Source organism: Triticum aestivum, chromosome 1B, assembly GCF_018294505.1.
Source record: "Triticum aestivum cultivar Chinese Spring chromosome 1B, IWGSC CS RefSeq v2.1, whole genome shotgun sequence".
Taxonomy (NCBI): domain Eukaryota; kingdom Viridiplantae; phylum Streptophyta; class Magnoliopsida; order Poales; family Poaceae; genus Triticum; species Triticum aestivum.
Window position 1 is genome coordinate 15,868,306 of NC_057795.1, and position 19,243 is coordinate 15,887,548.

General features: G+C 45.7%; 2 protein-coding genes across 3 annotated transcripts; one reads left to right on the forward strand and one right to left on the reverse strand.

Moving 5' to 3' along the window:
• Window positions 1-296: 296 nt before the first annotated feature.
• On the forward strand, window positions 297-2,103 carry LOC123103821 (uncharacterized). The gene is made up of 4 exons (XM_044525505.1): window positions 297-676; window positions 824-1,018; window positions 1,144-1,382; window positions 1,491-2,103. The coding sequence occupies exons 1-4, from the start codon at window positions 583-585 to the stop codon at window positions 1,632-1,634; spliced, it is 672 nt and encodes a 223-aa protein (XP_044381440.1). The 5' UTR covers window positions 297-582; the 3' UTR covers window positions 1,635-2,103.
• A 1,615-nt stretch (window positions 2,104-3,718) lies between these two features.
• On the reverse strand, window positions 3,719-14,217 carry LOC123103832 (uncharacterized). Of its 2 annotated transcripts, XM_044525514.1 has the most exons (11): window positions 13,742-14,217; window positions 10,902-11,115; window positions 8,923-9,866; window positions 8,742-8,843; window positions 8,408-8,563; window positions 8,220-8,304; window positions 6,766-6,972; window positions 6,043-6,249; window positions 4,915-4,970; window positions 4,661-4,778; window positions 3,719-4,368 (listed from the first exon to the last, which is right to left on the reverse strand). In XM_044525514.1, the coding sequence occupies exons 3-10, from the start codon at window positions 9,088-9,090 to the stop codon at window positions 4,671-4,673; spliced, it is 1,089 nt and encodes a 362-aa protein (XP_044381449.1). In that variant the 5' UTR covers window positions 9,091-9,866; window positions 10,902-11,115; window positions 13,742-14,217; the 3' UTR covers window positions 3,719-4,368; window positions 4,661-4,670. The 2 variants fall into 2 exon arrangements, with proteins under 2 accessions (XP_044381449.1, XP_044381457.1); XM_044525522.1 differs by lacking the exon at window positions 10,902-11,115.
• Window positions 14,218-19,243: the final 5,026 nt, after the last annotated feature.

Here is a 19,243-nt window from a genome sequence, read left to right on the forward strand (position 1 = left end):
GCTCCACAAGAGCTCTTTGAACTAGAGTTTTTGAAGCACCCCGTAATAGCTTCACAAATAGGGAGTTGTACCAAGTTTTAGATTATTGTTTCTTTTCTGAAGTGAGACATCATGGAGCTACCTCATTTGGCTTGCATCTCTTTCAGAGCGGAGCTGGATTTTAGGAAAAAAGAGCAGTTTCAAACAGGCCCTTAGCAGGGTGTTCCGAGTCGATCCCTCCAACAGTAGGGCGGCCCAAAAGGGATTCTCAACAAAAAAAGGTGGCCCAAAAGGGACACGGGCTTGACCTTACCCCCAACGAATTCTCTCTCCCAGGAACCAAGAAAGAAAACCCTAACCCTGGCGTACGTATCGCCGCCGCCGCCCCAAAATTCGCCAGCCCCGAATCCGTCTACATGACCTAATTTCTACACCCCCAAATCCAATTCGGACTCGATGCTCTAACAGTTTATTTACCGAGCCGGCTCGATCGATCTCTTCATACGAATATTTCGTTTTTTTGCAGATCCGTAGATTTGCAAATCTAAGTGATTCCTCCTGCAGAGGGCAAGTTCGATCTACGAATTTGGTGTTTCAGGACTCATGGCTCTCTCTCACGAGGAGGTGGAGCAGGAGGAGGAGGAGGAGGAGGAGGAAGACGATGATCTTGAGGACGGCCCCCTAAGCCCCGAGGATGGTAACATTCCCCAATTATACTCTCAAATATTTTTCCCTTGTTGGTTACTTATTTCCTTGGATGGATGCGGTTCCAAGCTACTACATGTGCGACTGGTTATAATTTTTATTATTAGTTGATGTGTTCTTTTCCTTGTATCGTCATCAGTGCTGCGATTTGTCGAGAGAGTTGGTTCCGTGGAACTTGCCAAGAGGAAATTGTTGATGAAAGACACTATGGGGGTTCCGCCCGAACCCTATGACTGGCCCAACATCTGCCCGCTCCCCGGGTCGTCCAGAGATCGGAGGTCTGCGTGTGATCTTTACTGGCACCAGGCCTACCAGATGAATCAAGTCTCCGAGAGTAAGCAGCTCAACTGCAAGCTCTCTCTCCGTGTTACAATACAATACACATTTCTGTCTAGATTGTTTTTGCTGCATCATTCTTGTGTTTAATATGTTGCTCCCTGCCTGCCTTTGAATGAATAGCTTGCCTGCCTCCTATGCGGTATACTCGCTGTTGCAATGAAGCTTCAACTGGGCAGCAAAGGTGTTTTCACAAGCCGCGCCCTATACTCCAACTCTTTTCTACCACGGTGCATACCTTTCTGGAAGATTGCACCAGACCAGTCGAGGTATACGGTTATATTGCGGTCCGAGATGACGAGGATTATCGCCGCAATTATCTTTTCAACCGATCCCGAGATGACCCGCTCACTATCAACTCGGTAATCGTCAAGTTTTATTTATTTATTTTTTAACTGTTTAGCTGTGTTCTAAATACAGCATATGTTGCCATGTTGGTATGCTGACTCTGCTTCTCGATTAAATTTCAGGCCGGCGACTATCTGCGCTTGTTGAGCCCCAAAAGAGGCATCTCGATGAAATTCGATTGCCTAGTTGAAGTGGATATTAGAACAAAGGCATTGTCGGGTGATAGTACAGATGATAAAATCTTGTTGATGGATGCTTCGACCTAATCGAGGGCCGGTCTAGTTTCGACGTCCTTTCTAGAATCAAAATGGAAGGTGAACATGGTGCTCTTGTTTTTAATCTTATCATATTTCGAGACAGTGTCGAGGCGACCATACATATGAACTTTTTGGAAGTGCCTGGAGATGGGTTTGATATAAAGATGTGTGGGTATACTGCCATCTGGAAGAACTTGTATGCCTTCATAGACGATAAAGAATGCGACTGCAATAGCTTCGTGTCTTCAACTGGGAGTTTTTCACAATATTTTGTAGCAGCTGTGCAGATGGATGACACATTGTTTATTGATTTTATGGAGGGGAGTATGCCAATTTCATTTAAAGCGGATATTCATGGCAGCGAAGAAAAAGAATATTATTTCTGTAATAGTGCTGTGGTGTCTGTGAAAGTGTCTTGGTCGACAGTCCTCTACTAAGGAATATATATATATATATGTTGGAGGTTAACTCAATAGTATTTGCAGAGGAAGAGAACAAAATGTGTGCTTATTGGTGTACTATTTTAGCATGTCTTATGAACTAGATGTTAAATCAAGTTTTCATAGCTCAAAAATACCAGAAGACTTGCATCATTCTAAATTTTAAATGGAATTCTTCCAAAAGCTAATTTGCAAGTCATTTATTTGAGTTCTACGTTTTCTTTTGGGTTTTCTTCAACTTCTTATGCAAGTAGTAACCAGTTTTGTTTCCCACTAAGAACTGGAGGCTCGAAACCACTTCTTGGTATGTTTAGTCAATGAAAAATATAATTCAAGTTTTTTCTCTATCCTTTTACCCTGAAAATATTTCAAAGCTGCATTGAAATTTCATCCGCTAAAACCTCTACAAGACTAGTTTTCATTTTAATGTCATTGCTTGAATAGTACCATTGAAAAACAGAGGACATCACGCTCTTAATACCACAAACCAGAGGACATCCATGCTTGTCTGCTGGTTCATTTGGAATGGGAGAAATGCTAGAGTTTTCAGGAAGAAATCGACGCCGCCATTCTACCTACTCGAGCTTATCCAAGACGAGGCTAATAAACTCTGGACCACCGTGGGGGCTAGGCACTTGAGCATCATCATGCTGCGAGAGTAATCCGCTTGTTGTTTGTTTGTTTGTTTTCTCCTCATGCTATTCTGTGGAGACACTGTTATGTACTCCCTTCGTCCCGTAATCTAAGATGTTTTTTTCATTAGTGTAGTGTCAAAAAACGTCTTACATTATGGGAAGTCTTTTGCCTCAGTTTAGAAAAACATTCTATACTATCAGTATGAAACTATGAACCCACATTACGTCTCACAAGTCTTAGATATGATGCTGAGTTTTGTCAAGTTTCATGTATGGTATCCGATGAAGCTTATTTAAGTTTGAAAGTCTTCCTCGTCAACACTTTTCTCTAATCGTAGCTCTAGCCTTAGGCGCTCCCCACCTCACGGTAAAAGGTACTCCCTCTGTCTCATAATATAAGAACGTTTTTAACACTACACTAGTATAAAAAGTGTTTTTATATTATGGGACGGAGGGAGTAGCTATTTCTAGACTGATTGATAATCAAATAATAAAGCCCCGCTGCTAGCAGGTCCTTTTTAACACCTTGAAATTTGTTTGACAAGTGCCATACATATTAGTTGTGTGTGGCTCTCCAAATATGGTTGGTTGGTAGCAGAGTTGCAGGTCGTGAAATGATCGTAGTTATCGTTCTCACCGAATGACCCCCACCCCCCTCATCAGGAACCAATATTGATGCTCACACCTATGTTGAGCCCTTCCCACAACTTAAGGGTCACAACTAAACACACAACGAACTCATCCACGTCTCACATTTTATACTATATATGGCCCTATTTTTTGTCACTCAAGTTTATATGATAACCTAAGTTATCTCAAGATTTTCTTTTCAGGCATAAGTTGCATCAGTAGTTCCCACGAAAGAAAGGAAGTTGCATAAACAATTTATCTAACATTCACAAACATTTATATGTAGAAAACAATTTATCTACATATATAGTTCAGAAAAATATATTGCATAAATTGGAAAAAAAATTGCTAACCATGATTTATAAATTGTTTGATCTGATTCTATACATTGATGGAAAGTTAGGAGAAAAACGTGGGTCTAAGAAGATTATAGAACAGCCTGCTTCACATGTAACAGCGTACGTTACATTTAGGAAAAAGGACTTTGTAATAATTATAGCACAACTTCACAGCAACTATAAACGATACTGCAATACAACGGAAGAAGGAAACGTTTTGCAGACATAGATAGAATGGAAGCAACTTGGCAAGAAAGGGCAACCATGTGCAAATATATATATATATATGCAAGCACAACAGCACAAGAATCTGCAACCATGTGCACATGGTACGCCATCAAATTATGCTCTGTTGTACATAGCAATTCGGTCTGGCTTTGGTGAGTTCATTAATTTTGAATCTGGCAGAGCGGCAAAGAGCTTCCTCATCTCATACTCTCATCTGCAACAACTAACAAGGTAAGACAGACAGATGTTTCGGATAGCAGTAGCAGCGTATGTCCGATTCTGTATCGCGTCTTGTGTTCTCAAGTTGGCAGGTTAGTGTACAGCAGCAGCAACGTTTTCCTTGGCAAACCCTGCCTTCAGATTTTCTTCAGTTGGAGGGCAGGCCAGGCAGTGGACAAGGAATCGGACAAGGGCAGTACAGATTGCATGCTGCCAGAAATCCTGGAGCCAGCTTTTCTGCTTTGCACCTTACCTGAAAACACAACATGCCGTTTATGTAACATTTAAAATAAATCAAGAAACTGCTTCTGAGACTGCGATGGGCCCAGTGTTCTAACTACTTTATGCCTCTGCTTCATATGTTTAAACATTGTCGACTATAATGTGGATAGGCCCAGTGTTCTAACTACTTTATGCCTCTGTTTTCTTTCTTCTCTTTTAGGAAGACAGATTAATCAATTACCATTGCATCTAACTGTGGGATAGGAAAAGGGTTTTGCATCTGTTAGATAGAATGAGACTGAATATATAAAAAAGAGTCTTACTTCGGCAAATCTAGTGGCTAGCAACTGCATCTTTCAACAAGCTTATCTTAAGCCCAGTCCCAGTCCCACTCATAAAATGAGTTGACAATTCTGCTTCCTTGGTCGCCATGAGATGTACCTAAAACAATCATTCGACGGAGATGTAGTAACTCAATGAATATATCCTCTACCGGCCAATTTAAAGTCAAGGAAAGAAACAAAGTACAGTCACAACAGAGAGAAGCAAAACAATCAGATAGTCTATCTTCACATACATTTGTCACGGAAACAGTTCTGGACTCAACATCTTCTGCCAAAGTTGCATGCGAACCTAAAAAAAGACAAATTTTGATAAGACTTCAACTCCACCCATGATATGTAAGAATATTACAAGTAGAAGGGTTGAGCTTGTAAATCATAATATGAATTCAGCGAACAGGTGGTGAAGAAAGATCCATATTTCAAAATATACAAGTAAATGAAAATTACATATTACCACCATGAACACTGTTCTACTGAAGTGAAATATCCACTAGAAGTACAAAGCGAGCATCTCGCCTTCTAAAGTACAAAACCAGACGATGTGGAACGAACGATTGACCATATACATGTGAACAATGCTATGGAAAACTAGCTAACTCGAGTTCAAGACAAAATTGAATCCTCAAAAATGCACTAGATTAGCATCTGCCAATGTTTTAAAAAGCGATAGGCGCTATGCTTGTGGCAGCAGGGCACTAATCATAGAATAGAAGACAGATTTAAAATTTTAAAAATAAATAATAATCAGAGTAACATCCAGCAATACGGTTCAAGACATGCTGGCTTGACACGAGTTTGTGCATAAACAAATCAAATGCTGATGTTCCTTTTTACTGAAACATGTTGTTTCTATATTTTCAAAATATGGTAACCAGCTCAATTATCAAGTGCCTCGAGAGTCTGGACAGTAGCCTTGTTTTCTGGAATCGATAAATACAATTTATGCCTATCTTCAATGTGGAAAAATCATGAAATTTAATTAGCACACTCTATCTGGTCATTTTCTAGGAAAAGGCTACCATAAAGTACCCATGTCATGTCACTATGTGAAAGATGAAATGTTAAACGCTTTGATGACAAACAGTAACATGCTATCAAATGCACCAATGGGGTTGTGATAAATCAAGGTAAAAAACATTCCTGAGCCAGTACCCATCAGTCCACCAGCATTAATTTAACACAGGCTCCAAGCGAGTCTGAAATAAACTGTAGCCTTAGTAGTAGGAAACAGACAGGGGAATTGGCCAGAAACAAAGGCTGGGTTGGTATTTAGCCTGTTCTGGGTTTCTTAAAAAGAAATAGTTCATATATTATATTATATAGGTAAAAAACAGACTGTAAGAGAATAAATATAGACAAACCTGACAATTTATCAGATAATTCCCTTTGTGTACTAGCACGGCAAGTTTCTTCATGCTCAGCCACCATTAACTTGGCCTTCTTATTTTCAGCATGCATGTTGTCAGTTACTCTAGCAATGAGTCTTTTCATGATTTTTGGCACTTGACCATTATCAGCTCTCAGGGCCATGTGCAACCTCCTTCTGGGTTCATCATGCCACGGTTCCTCTGCGAGTAGAAAATCAGTACAAAAGAGTTAATTGCACATTTAAGCACTTCGCTATCCAGTCATCCTAAAATGTCTGATTAGGCCAACTGTGTACTTTTCAAAAAAAAATCACGCGAGAAGAGAATCTCAGCTAAAGGAGTACACATGGTTTTGAGATTTCAGTATAGACATTGCAGAATAAAAAATACGCATGTTGCAGGAATACGACATGAATTCCCTGAATCCATGACCATGGTCCACACAAATTGCAAAAACATCATCCAAACAAGATTCCAAATATAAACAAAGTTCGCCTCTTCTATGTGGTAGTTACCCTGATATGAATAAAAGTTCACATCAGTACAAAAATATTCCTGAGCAAGTACCCGTCAGTCCACCAGCAGTAATTTAAGACAGGCTCCAAGCGCTAAACAAAGGCTGGGTTGGTATTTAGCCTGTTCTGGGTTTCTTAAAAAGAAATAGTTCATATGTAGGTAAAAAAAAAACAGAGTGTAAGAGAATAAATATAGACAAACCTGACAATTCATCAGATAATTCCCTTTGTGTACTAGCATGGCATGTTTCTTCATGCTCAGCCACCATTAACTTGGCCTTCTTATTTTGAGTATGCATGTTGTCAGTTATTCTAGCAATGTATCTTTTCAAGATTTTTGGCACTTGGCCATTGTCAGCTCCCAGGGCCACGTGAAACCTCCTTCCGGGTTCATCATGCCACGGTTCCTCTGCGAGTAGAAAATCAGTACAAAAGAGTTAATTGGACACTTCAGCGCTTGGCTATCCAGTCATCCTAAAATGTCTTATTAGGCCAACTGTGTACTTTTCAGAAGAAAAAAAACGTGTGAGAAGAGAATCTCAGCTCAAGGTGTACAAATGGTTTTGAGATTTCAGTACAGACATTGCAGAATAAAAAATACGCATGTTGCAGGAACATGACATGAATTCCCTGAATCCATGACCATAGTCCACACAAGTTGCAAAACCAATTTGTTGTTTAAGTAATAAATGTTCATCCAAACAAGATTCCAAATATATACAAAGTTCGCGTCTTCTGTGTGGTAGTTACCCTGATATGAATAGAAGTTCACATCAGTAGAAAACTTACCATCTTTTATACATCAGTAACACCAACATGAATCCAGGTTTTACATCAGTATGAAACTTAGAGCGCGACAGATTTACGAATCTTTAAATTGGATTCTCACGATGCTTCATTTACAGGGTCATCATGGGGTTTGTGTTGCCATGCATATTCGCCAGGGAAGATCAGATGACAAGCACAAGCAAATAACATATGATTTATTTATCATCTTTTATTTGCATCATCGTGCAGTTTGTAATGTAACCAGCCAAATAAGAAAGCACAATTACTGTTAGTACTCTTGTTTAACTAGTCTTGAATTATTAACTTTTATACAACAGCACACGACAAAAATATGAAAGGGCAAATACAATCATCAGAGACCAAATACTAGATGGGATTTAATAATGAAACTGATACAAAAAGAAGTTCCTGTGATAGTAACATAAAACTATAGTTACGAATGAACAAGCACCTTAATGAGAAGGAATGCCAGAAATCTGTTTAATGGAGACATGCTATCACAAATGTAGTAGACTTTCTTGCCAAAATAAATGACCTCTTTATTGCCACCATTATGTTCACTTGACACCGAAGCAAAGGTGATTGCAAACAACTAAACATATCCGCATATTGTTCTAGTTATAGACCAACCTTACGTAGATATTTAAAGATCTTGCAGGAGTATCACAATACAGGATTCAGGATAGGGAACAGAAAATATAGGTCCTCCCCAGTGCCCCATACACATGATCAAGTCTAAAATACATGGTACTGCATATTTGCTTCTTTCCCAAGTACAATACGAAGAATTAGTTTTTAAAGCAGGTATAATATTAGAAATAATTTTAGAAGAATATGCTGGCACATTTGGATAAGGAAGTTGCTTGCCTTGTGCGGATGCATATGCGCGCCTTGTAGTTATATCATATTTTAACATGGAGAGACAGCATCCACCAGTTGCACTCTGATCTTTCTGCTGAGACATGAAATCATCAAACTAGATGCCTCATTTTAATAATACAAACTGCCAAGGGAGGTAAATAAGAATATAAAGACATAGTCTATTGAGAATTAACCTTTTGATGTTGGCCCTCCCAATACCATTTCTCTTGAATGGACCTCTTTAAAGACGTTGCTGAACCAATGAACTGTTGGGCTGCAATCTCTCCTTCAGTTAAATCAAGCTTTTGGAGACCATTACGCATTTGCGATTGTAAGATCTTTGGAGTTACCTGATCAACGTGAGTTTGACAGAGAGTTCAGATAATAGTCAATAGATTTTGGGCATTTTGAATCACAAGAAATATTTGGATGTTCTCTCAGTTTACTTTTGACAATATGATGTGAAAATTGAACGCTGTATGGACATCAGTGTATACAGTAAGTGAAAAAAGATAGTAAGGTCCTTACAGCCGAAGCATCCCTGTTCAGGATTTCTGCAACCAGAGTAATTTTACTGTCCCTGACATCTGGACGCCCATTTGCAGAAACATGTTCGACGGTCATTACAACCTGAAAACAAATTGTAGTTTGAGAGAGAAGAACAATCAGAGTATGCATGAAACGTGTCAAATATTGTGGTATGTATTACCTCCTTAAATGGGTTTACCAGCCAATCCTCGCAACGATAAGCAGTAGTTCCATCGTGTTTTCCCACCAGATATTTGTGACCCTCTGCATTTTCAGCTTCCAATTTATGTTTCTTTGTCAGTAGTCTGCTTCCTTTACCCCGTTTTGGTTCATTCTTCTTGAATTTCATAGGTGGGGCATCCGAGAGAATAAAAGAAGTTGGAAAAATAACTTCTCTTCTTAGTATCAGGATCTCCAACAGAACTTGATAAAGGTTTCTGGGTGTTGTGCCTTTCACGTGAATGAATGGTCTACCTTCGATTGTTTCAAGAGAAACCAAAGAAAGCTTCAGATAGTTCAGTATGAATTGTTCCCACTTGTGGGGAGTTTCAGTGTTCCATCTGGTCCAATGGCAACAGAAAGAGATAGCGACGTGCGACGAAAGACATGATTAAGTCTACCGGCTTCCACTGAAAAAAGAGTCAGAACTTGCCAATGAATTGGTTCAGGTTCAGATTTTGTAACTCGAGGATCAAAACTAGCTATCTCCACTATTGCTTTACGGACATGCCAAATTCCAAGCTTTGCTTCATATGTTTTTCCTGCTTTTGTGTAATTGCCATCATACTTCAGATTATGTGTACGAGAACTTCTAATGTAGTCAGGCTCAAAAGGTTTTCTCTGGAATTGAAGTACAGATTGACGTTCATCATCTAAGTTATTTGTAACAGCACCCTCAACCCAACCACTCTGCCCGTCAACAATCAACCCCACGACCAGATGATTGTATCTAAAATAGAAAACAAACACACCACTCGGCCTTGTAACAAACGCTCGTTTGCTCTTTGACCCAAACTGATACCGTTTGTCTGAACCAGAGTATTGCCATGATCTATAATGTCCAATTGAGGATATGTAATTTTGTTTAGCCTTCTTGTCGTTTGTGATATCAAACATTACGCTGGGCTGCAAAATATATGGAAACATAGTAAACATACAGGACATAATTTTTTATTTCTAAGTTTTCCCTAAATTATCTAACTACTCCATCCGGAAATACTTGTCGGAGAAATGCATAAAAATGGATGTATCTAAAACTAAAATACATCTAGATACATCCATTCCTCCGACAAGTATTTCCGGACGGAGGGAGTACAATAATGGACAGTAATTGTTCAAAATCCTTGCCATACATAAACGTAAGCAAGAAGCAAGATATAATTCAAATAGTGAGTAGCTACCTACCTAAATTAACCATTTCAAGGAAAACTAAAACATTATTCACTAACCTATGAGGCTAGAGTTGCTAGCAGATCCTCCATTCTGGTTTTGCTATTCACTCTCTTCATATGCAATCTATATGTCATTATGCACAACTGTATCCTTTTGGAACAAAAAGGCTAGTGAATTGTGTGTTGTTCCAGTAAGTTAGCTACAAGTTTAGCATGAATGTTTGGTATTCCCATTTAAGTGCGAAGCATTCTCTTGTGTTTTCCGGTCAAAAATATAATAAATTTGTCCCCATTGACACTACCTTTATGAATCTTATCACACCTGAATTGCATTAGTAGTTTAGTACAATTGTACAGTTATCTGCTTCATTTATACGCAATCATAGCTAATGAATTTGCCCCTTGCGCTGTAAGAAAAATTATATCTGAACTTGTGTCCAACTGGAGAATGGCATTCTATTGGCTGTAGGTCAAAATTCAGAAGTTATGTTGGGAGAGATCCGTGGTTTCAGATTTATGATATTTTTGTAGTTGCTTGTTCATTTAGTAGTTGGATTCTAGAGGTTTTTATGCATTGGTTCCATTCTACTTGAATTGTGCATGATCATACATAATGATTTTGCCCCTTTTCCTATAAAAAGAGGACAGCTGAACCTGTGTTCAGACTGGAGAATGATATAATCTAGCCTACATGGATTTAGTGGACCACTGTTCAGGTTATACATGCACGAAAAAGAACATTATATTGTAGACGAGAAGCTCCACTCACCGGGACATCCATTTCATCAAGATCAGCAGCTTCGGTTTGCTCCAACAAATTGACTTGGAGTTGCTTCATGTACTTTATTTTATCATCATCGCTCCAGCCCTGAAACAAGCTTGTAGACTCATATGCTTCAGACTCTCTTGTGACCATGTTGTTGAACTCGCGAATCATCTCTTCTTCGCTCATGACATTGGCCATTGTTCTACTAGAGATCAACCTGATGGGAGAGGAAACTTGCTTCAGATTTGTTATGACCGGCATATTAGGGGCTTAGCCCAGTGGCTTGTGGCCCAAGTTATCTTATTGTTATTAGGGGCTTAGCCCAATTATCTTATCGTTATTAGGATCGTTTGCTTAGGAGTCAAGTAACCTCTCTATAAGGAGAGGAGATGTATCAATCTAATGAAGCAAAGAAGCAATCATTATTTGCTCGGCTTCCCTTAGGGAGCTGGGAGACCTAACCCTAGCCGCCTCTTGTGCCGCCGCCGCCTCTCCCTCTCACGCACGACGGCGCCTTGCCGCTAGCGACCGCGAGCTTCGCCACGTCCACCCCACTCCTTCCCCTACAACCTACGCCCTAGACCCGGTAGGGTCCCAACTCCTACCACTTTGGTATCAGGTAGCTTGGGTCTGATCATGTCTGCTCCACCAACCACCCTGCCACTGCCCACCGCGCTGTTGTCGACCACCGCCACCCTCTCCACAGCGCCGCTCTCCACCGCGCCGATCGACTTCACCGCGGGGGCCTCCACCGGCCAGTCGCCGCCCCTCCCAGCGCCGCAGGCCGCCGTCTACTCCCCGGCGGAGATCACCGGCATCCTTAGTGACCTCGTCATCGCCATCCAGGGTATCCACCTCTACCTCGCCGGGCCTTACGGGTAGCCGCCGCCCCTGCCGCCGGCCGCCACGACCGGTCCGGCCGCGCTGCCCTGGTACGCGACCCCCACCGCGCCAATCGGGCCTCTACACCACCACTGGCCCGGTCAGCCGCCGCCCGCCGTTGCCCCCCCACTGGCCACAGTGGCCGGCCCCGGCGATTGCTGCGCCCCCGACGCCTGCCGGGTCCGGGCAGCCGCAGCTCCAGATGCCGGGCCTATCGATGGCCGCTGCAGCGCATTCCTGGCCACAGTGGCCGGCCTCAACCCTCGCTGCACCGACCACACCACCCAGGTCCGTGCCGCCGCAAACGCAGCCGCCGGCCCCTCCACCGCCCAGCACGGGGCCCGGGTCACCCACGACCGGTGTCCCGATCCAGCATGTGCGCTTCCCACCGTCGTCGTCCCCCATACCGGCCTGGCTGACCGGATCATCGCTGCCACCCATCTACATGTCGGCGGGAGAACCGCCAGCGCCCACTCTTCAGTTCGGCGACCCCTCCGGCTCGACGGGGCACTTCTCGGGCCGCGGTCATGCTGACCGGGCGCCCCACTCCTCGCTGCTTCGCACCTCCGAGTCCGCCGGCCACGGCGCTCCGACTCATACACCGTCGCGGTTTGCCAAAGTGGACTTCGCCACCTATGACGGCACGGAAGACCCCCTCAACTGGCTCAACCAGTGCGAGCAGTTCTTTCGCGGGCAACGCACCATCGCCTCGGAGCGTACCTGGCTCGCCTCCTACCACCTCCGTGGCGCGGCACAGACCTGGTACTATGCCCTCGAGCAGGACGAGGGCAGCATGCCCCCTTGGGAGCGCTTCCGCGAGCTCTGCCTCCTTCGTTTTGGGCCACCAATCCGCGGGAGCCGCCTGGCAGAGCTAGGCCGCCTTCCCTTCACCTCCACGGTTCAGGACTTCGCCGACCGTTTCCAGGCCCTAGCATGCCACGCGTCGGGCGTGACGGCGCAGCAGCGGGCCGACCTCTTCGTCGGTGGACTTCCGGATCACATCCGCGTGGACGTGGAGCTTCGGGGACCCCAAGATCTCCAGACGGCCATGTACTACGCCCGCGCGTTCGAGCGCCGCGCCGTGGCCATCTAGCAGGCATCACCGTCTCGGGCCGCTGGGCCGCTACCCTGGCCGGAGGTTCCCGCGCAGGGTCGGCCTGGTCAGGCTTCCGCGGCACCCCTCGCTGCGACCGCGACGCACCCGTTCCGCCGGCTCACCTTGGCTGAGCTACTCGAGCGTCGCCACCAAGGGTTGTGCTTCAACTGCGACGAGCCCTACACGCCCGGCCACGTCTGACCGCGACTCTTTTACCTGGAGGCTGCAGACTACATTCCGGAGGACGCCGTCGTCGTCGACCTGGCTGCCCCAGCTGGTGCGAAGGTGTTTGACGCTGGTTGATCACCTCAAGGAGTTCAGCAAGCGCTTCCCCACCTTACAGCTCGAGGACGAGCTGTTTGGGCAGGCAGGGGCAGGGAGAAGTGTTATGACCGGCATATTAGGGGCTTAGCCCAGTGGGTTGTGGCCCAAGTTATCTTATTGTTATTAGGGGCTTAGCCCAATTATCTTATCGTTATTAGAATCGTTTGCTTAGGAGTCAAGTAAACCTCTCTATATAAGGAGAGGAGATGTATCATCAATCTAATGAAGCAAAGAAGCAATCATTGTTTGCTCGGCTTCCCTTAGGGAGCCGGGAGACCTAACCCTAGCCGCCTCTTGCGCCGCCGCCGCCTCTCCCTCTCGCACACGACGGCGCCTTGCCGCTGGCGACCGCGAGCTTCGCCACGTCCAGCCCACTCTTTCCCCTACAGCCTACGCCCTAGACCCGGTAGGATCCCAACTCCTACCAAGATTCAACTTGACATTGACATTGACCATGGGTGTGAAGATATTAGTTATTGGATAACTTGCTTCAGATTCAACTTGCATACAGCACAAACTCGACCCGATGTAGGAAACTTACACTGGAGTGCAGTTTGTACGGGTCGCTGGGGGCTGGAGGTCGACGACGGAGTGGACGCGGATCCCTGAGCCCGAGTCCGCCGAGAGGTAGGCCAGGTGCGGGTGCGGCCCGAGGAGGTGCTTCGGCGGGAGGAGCTGCGGCGGGTTGAGAGAGCAGCGCCGCTGCGGGGAGAACGACCGACGGGGAGATCAGCGGCGATCTGGCGCGGCGGGGGAGTTGGGGAAGACGGCGGATCCGGTGCGTGCGACGCCGTGGGGCGCGGAACGCGAGCGGCGTGGAGGGGGCAGATGGGGCGCGGAACGCGAGCGGCGTGGAGGGGGCAGATGGGGCGCGGCGGGTGGCTTCGAGGCGGTGCGCGGGGTGAGAAGGAGGGAGAGGAGACTGAGACGGCTGCGCTCCGGGAGCGGATTTTCGTCGGCGGTGAGGAGGAGGGTGCTCGCCCTAGCGGCCGGCGGCGGGGCGGACTGCTCGGGATGGGGGATTGTTCCGGGGGGAAATTCAGGCGGGGAGCCGTGTGTTTCGACGCGGGTGCCAAAGGTAGGCTTCGAGGGATCATATTGGCATCTATCAAAACAAAATCATACAGTTTTTTTTTTAGGGAAAGACCTTTTATATTAATCAAAGTCCACCGAATGTGAGATACAATTTTGATCATGTGGCTGGCCTAACCACACATGACGCCCTGGCAATAAGGACAGTGAATGTTTAGCTAGCTTATGAGCTTCAACATTTGCCTCACGCCTTTCAAAAGTAAATTTACAAGTGGAAGGAGATCTTAATCTAATCTCTCTGATAATGACTCCATAAACTCCCTGGCAACCTTTAGCAATGTCCTCTATCACCTGTTTGCATTCGGAGGACACAATATAGCGATGTTGGTTGAGATCTTCCGCCAATGCAACAGCTTCATGGCATGCTATGGTTTCCAACGTCGCCGGATCATTGACCCCCGCTATTACGATAGCTGAGCTTCCAAGAAAAACTCCTTGACCGTCTCTGCAGACCGCTACTGCTGATCCGCCTCTGCCTGGCCGAACCCCAGCGTCTACATGTATCTTTGCATAGTTAGCAGGTGGTGCTTTTGGTCTGACAGCCCTCGGTGTCGCTCTCACCGCCGCCCATTTTTGCTTCGTAGGCTTCCTGACTGCCTCAAGGTCTTGCATGTAGCGTGTGATGAAGGTTTTGATCGCATGTGGAGTCTGAAATATTGCTTCATGTATTGCCTTTCTTCGAGACATCCAAACCGCCCACAACGTTACCGCCATGAGAGTAAATTGTTCATGCGATAATGACCCCATCAGGTTGAGGAGCCAACTTTTAGCTTGGTTCTCATTTGCAGCCGCCAAGGTGCTTGCCAAATCTTCATCAACAAGTGCCCATGTGCATCTGGACACGGTGCACTCGAGTAGGGAGTGTCGCCAGGAATCTTGTGCGCCGCAGAACCCGCAGGAGCTGGTCGTCGACATCTTCCGGTGAGCTCGCACATCCTCAGTTGGCAGCGACTGCTTTGACAGCCTCCACAGGAACATACGCACCTTAGATGGCACCTCCGTTTTCCACAGGGTCTTCCAGGAGCTTGATTCTGTTAGTGCTGACGAGGAGCCCGAAGATCCTTCCAACCATGCTTCTCTTCGTTGCCTCGTGGCCACTAGCATGTTGTAAGCCGATTGAACCGTGAATTGGCCAGTTCTATCATGTGCCCAGCTCCAGTAATCCTCCATCGGGGTCATACACAATGGCAAGCTGAGAACTACCTTCGCATCAAAGGCCGGGAAGGTGGCCTCGATCTTTTGCTTATTCCATGCAGCACTAGTGTGGTCAATCAATTCCGCTACAAGATGCGGCGAATCATTAGCTATACAGCCATATGGTCGCATCATCTCTGGGCGTGGGAGCCAATTGTCCCTCCATATGTCAGTGCTCTCACCATTGCCGATGCGCTTTATTAGTCTCAGTTTCAACGTGTCACGTCCTTCTACTAGAGCTCTCCATATCTAGCTGGGATGGTTCCCAAGGGATGCATCCAGGATAGTGGTATTAGGAAAGTAGATACTCTTCATAATACGAGCACTAAGGGAGTGTGGATCCTGCAGCATGCGCCATACCTTTCTAGCAAGCATTGCTAGATTAAAAAGCTCAAAACCTTTGAATCCCAACCCTCCCATACTCTTCGGCTGAGTTATTGCTTTCCATGAGACCCGGTGTGGTTTTCGTTGGCCATTCTTGCTCCCCCACCCAAACTTCCTGATCAACATGTTCAGATGCTCACATAGTCCTCTTGGCAATTTGAAGCAAGACATGGAAAAGACTGGGATAGCTTGTGCGACAGACTTAACCAGCACCTCCTTGCCCGCAAACGACATTGTCCTTTCAACCCATCCTTGGATCTTGTTCCATAACCTGTCCTTTAAATACTTGAACGATCCATTCTTTGAGGCCCCAACATATGTGGGCATTCCGAGATATTTCTCATTTAAGGTTTCATTAGGGACATTCAAAACATTTTTAATATCATTTCGAACAGCCTCAGGGACACCTTTGCTAAAAAATATGGAGGATTTGTCAAAGTTTATCCGCTGACCTGTTGCATTGCAATATGTATCCAACACTTGGTTCACCTCGGTAGCACCCACACTATTTGCCTTGAAAAACAGCAGGCTGTCATCTGCGAATAAGAGGTGGTTAACATGTGGCGCCGAAGGTGCCACTTGGATCCCACCAAGATTGGATGACTCTCTTTGTGATTTTAACAGGCACGACAGGCCCTCTGCTGCTAACAAGAACAAGTATGGAGATATCGGGTCTCCTTCTCGGATTCCTCGTGAAAGACAAAACTCCTCAAGCTTATTTCCATTGAACAGAACCGAAAATTTAACTGAGGTTACCATACTCATGACTATATCAACCCACCTGCTAGTGAAACCCAGCTTGAGCATTATTGCCCGAAGGTAAGCCCACTCAACCCTGTCATAAGCCTTCATCATGTCTAACTTGAGAGCGCAGGACTGGTGTTTTTTGGCCTTGTTCCTTTTCATAAAATGCAGGCACTCATAGGTTGTTATGATGTTATCTGTGATTAATCTGCCAGGGACAAAAGCTGACTGCTCTGGTGAGATAATATCGGGAAGAATTTGTTTGAGTCTGTTGTCTATTACCTTGGATGCTATTTTATATAGCACGTTGCACAAACTGATTGGCCTAAACTGTTTGAGGAGGGTGGGATTTTTTACCTTCGGGATAAGAACCAAGGTCGTATTGTTGATGCAAGCTGCGGACTCAGTACCTTCCATAATTTTGAGGACCACACTTGTGACCTCCTGTCCACACACATCCCAATGACGTTGAAAAAAGTGAGCTGGATAACCATCTGGTCCGGGTGCTTTAATTGGAAACATTTGGAACAAGGCATTCTTGACCTCCTCTTGTGTGTATGGAGCATTCAGAAGATGATTCATGTCAGATGTTACCTTGGTTGGCACTGTCCTCAACACCTCATCCATATTTTGCACTCCTTCCGACGTGTACAAATTCTTGTAATACGCCGTGGTCAGCTCTTCCATCCCAGTGTGATCCTCTATGACCTGCCCCTGCTCGTCATCCAGTGCCTTGATTTGATTTTTGCGGCGTCTTCTACTCGCCCTCAAATGGAAAAAGTATGTATTTTTGTCGCCGTGTACTAGCCAATCCACTCGGGCTCGCTGGCGCCAAAGGATCTCCTCCCGATGAAAAAGTTGGACCAATCAATCGGTTACCTTTGTTTCTTCTCTGCTGGGTCTGGATCTTCCTGGGGTGACACGCATGATCTGCAGATGTGACTTTAGCTGGGCTATCTCCTTCCGCACCGATCTCAAGCCGACAGATCCCCTGCTAGGTCACTCAGTTTGGATTGCAATGATTGCACTGTCCCCCCATCTTGCATGCGCCACCTGCCAGCCACCGTTGTGAATAGCGACTCTTCCCGCTCCCACATTGTCTCGTATTTAAAGGTGCATGCATGCACCTCACCTAGTGAGAAGGATTGGAGTGTGATCCGAGCTCGCTGCCGTCTAGTGTGTCAGTGCAGAAGCTGGCAGTGCTAATAGCAACAGCCAAATTTATTCCATATGTACTGCACTAGCATGGAATCAATCAATAATAGGTCTGATGAATTCACATCAACAGCTGCTCTGAGATTATGTACTGCTGTTCTACACTCTCTTCCTACTTCACTCCACGCACTCTGGGTTTGCCAAGCACCTATCCAACCTTACACGTGTGAAGGTACCACCCGCCACCCTTCGTTCAAATGTCCAGGTCGTGCCAGTGAAACCTATATCTGTCAATCCACAGGTGTCCACCGCCTCCCTAAAGCCATTGATCTGTGCTTGGCTTCGACTTGCCACCCCGGCCGTCGTGTTCGCTGAGGTTTAGCACCTCGTTGAAATCACCAATGGCTGCCCATGGCCTGTTCTGTGTCTCAGCTATATTCTTCAGAGTGTTCCAGGTGTTGTGCCTTTCAGGCACTTGCGCCTCCCCATATACGAACGTGATTCTGACCTGCATATCCACCATGTTCTCAACTAATGCATCAATATGGTATCTCGAGTAACCAATAAATTCCATTTTTATTTCATCATTCCAAAAGATACAAAGACCACCACTTCGTCCAGAACTACTAACTGCATAACTCTTATTAAAACCTAGACCCTCTGCCAGATTCTCACCCCTCGAACCCTCTAATTGTGTTTCAAGAATACAAAGAATAGAGGGGGCAAACTGCCTCGCAAGGTCGCGAAGCTCCCGAACTGTCGCGGCTTTGCCAATTCCGCGGCAGTTCCAGCATAGTAGACTCATTGCGCCAGGCGAACCCCACCGTGGGAGCTCGCCAAACGCGCATCGGGGTTTTTGCTGAGGGTCACACCTTTACCTGTGTTTGTCTTAGCTATTGAGGGGGTCGGCTTGTTTCTCTTCGTCTCCTGCTTAGATGTGGGGCTTGGTGGGATCGCAGGAGGCAACATGAGGAGGTTGGTGTTGGGCTGTATCTGGTGCTGTGGCAGTGTCGCTTTTGGTTCAGCCAGAGCACTCCTCTTTCTGTTGCGATCCAAATCTTCCATAGTGACATCATTGAGTCCCAGGTCATCTTCATGAGGCTGGCTGCTTGTGGAACCATGTTTCGCTGATCGACCGCCACCTCTGCCTGTCCGGCCACGACCGCGGCCCCCTCTGGGGCTTTCATACTCCCCCGGACCTCTCCCAGGGCTCTGGAACCAGGTAGCTTTGATATCTTTGAAGACGAGTGCCTTTGGAGGGTGAACCCCATCCCCACACTCTTTGTACAGATGGTCTAGGAACCCACCACTAGTAGAAAAAGGGTCAAACGTGCAGCACATTAGTGCCGGTTTGTATTAGAGCCGGCACTAATGTATACATTAGTGCCGGTTCGAAGGGATTTGCATTAATGCCGGTTTGTGTTGAACCTTTAGTACCGGTTCGTGGCACGAACCGGTACTAAAGGGGTGGTGG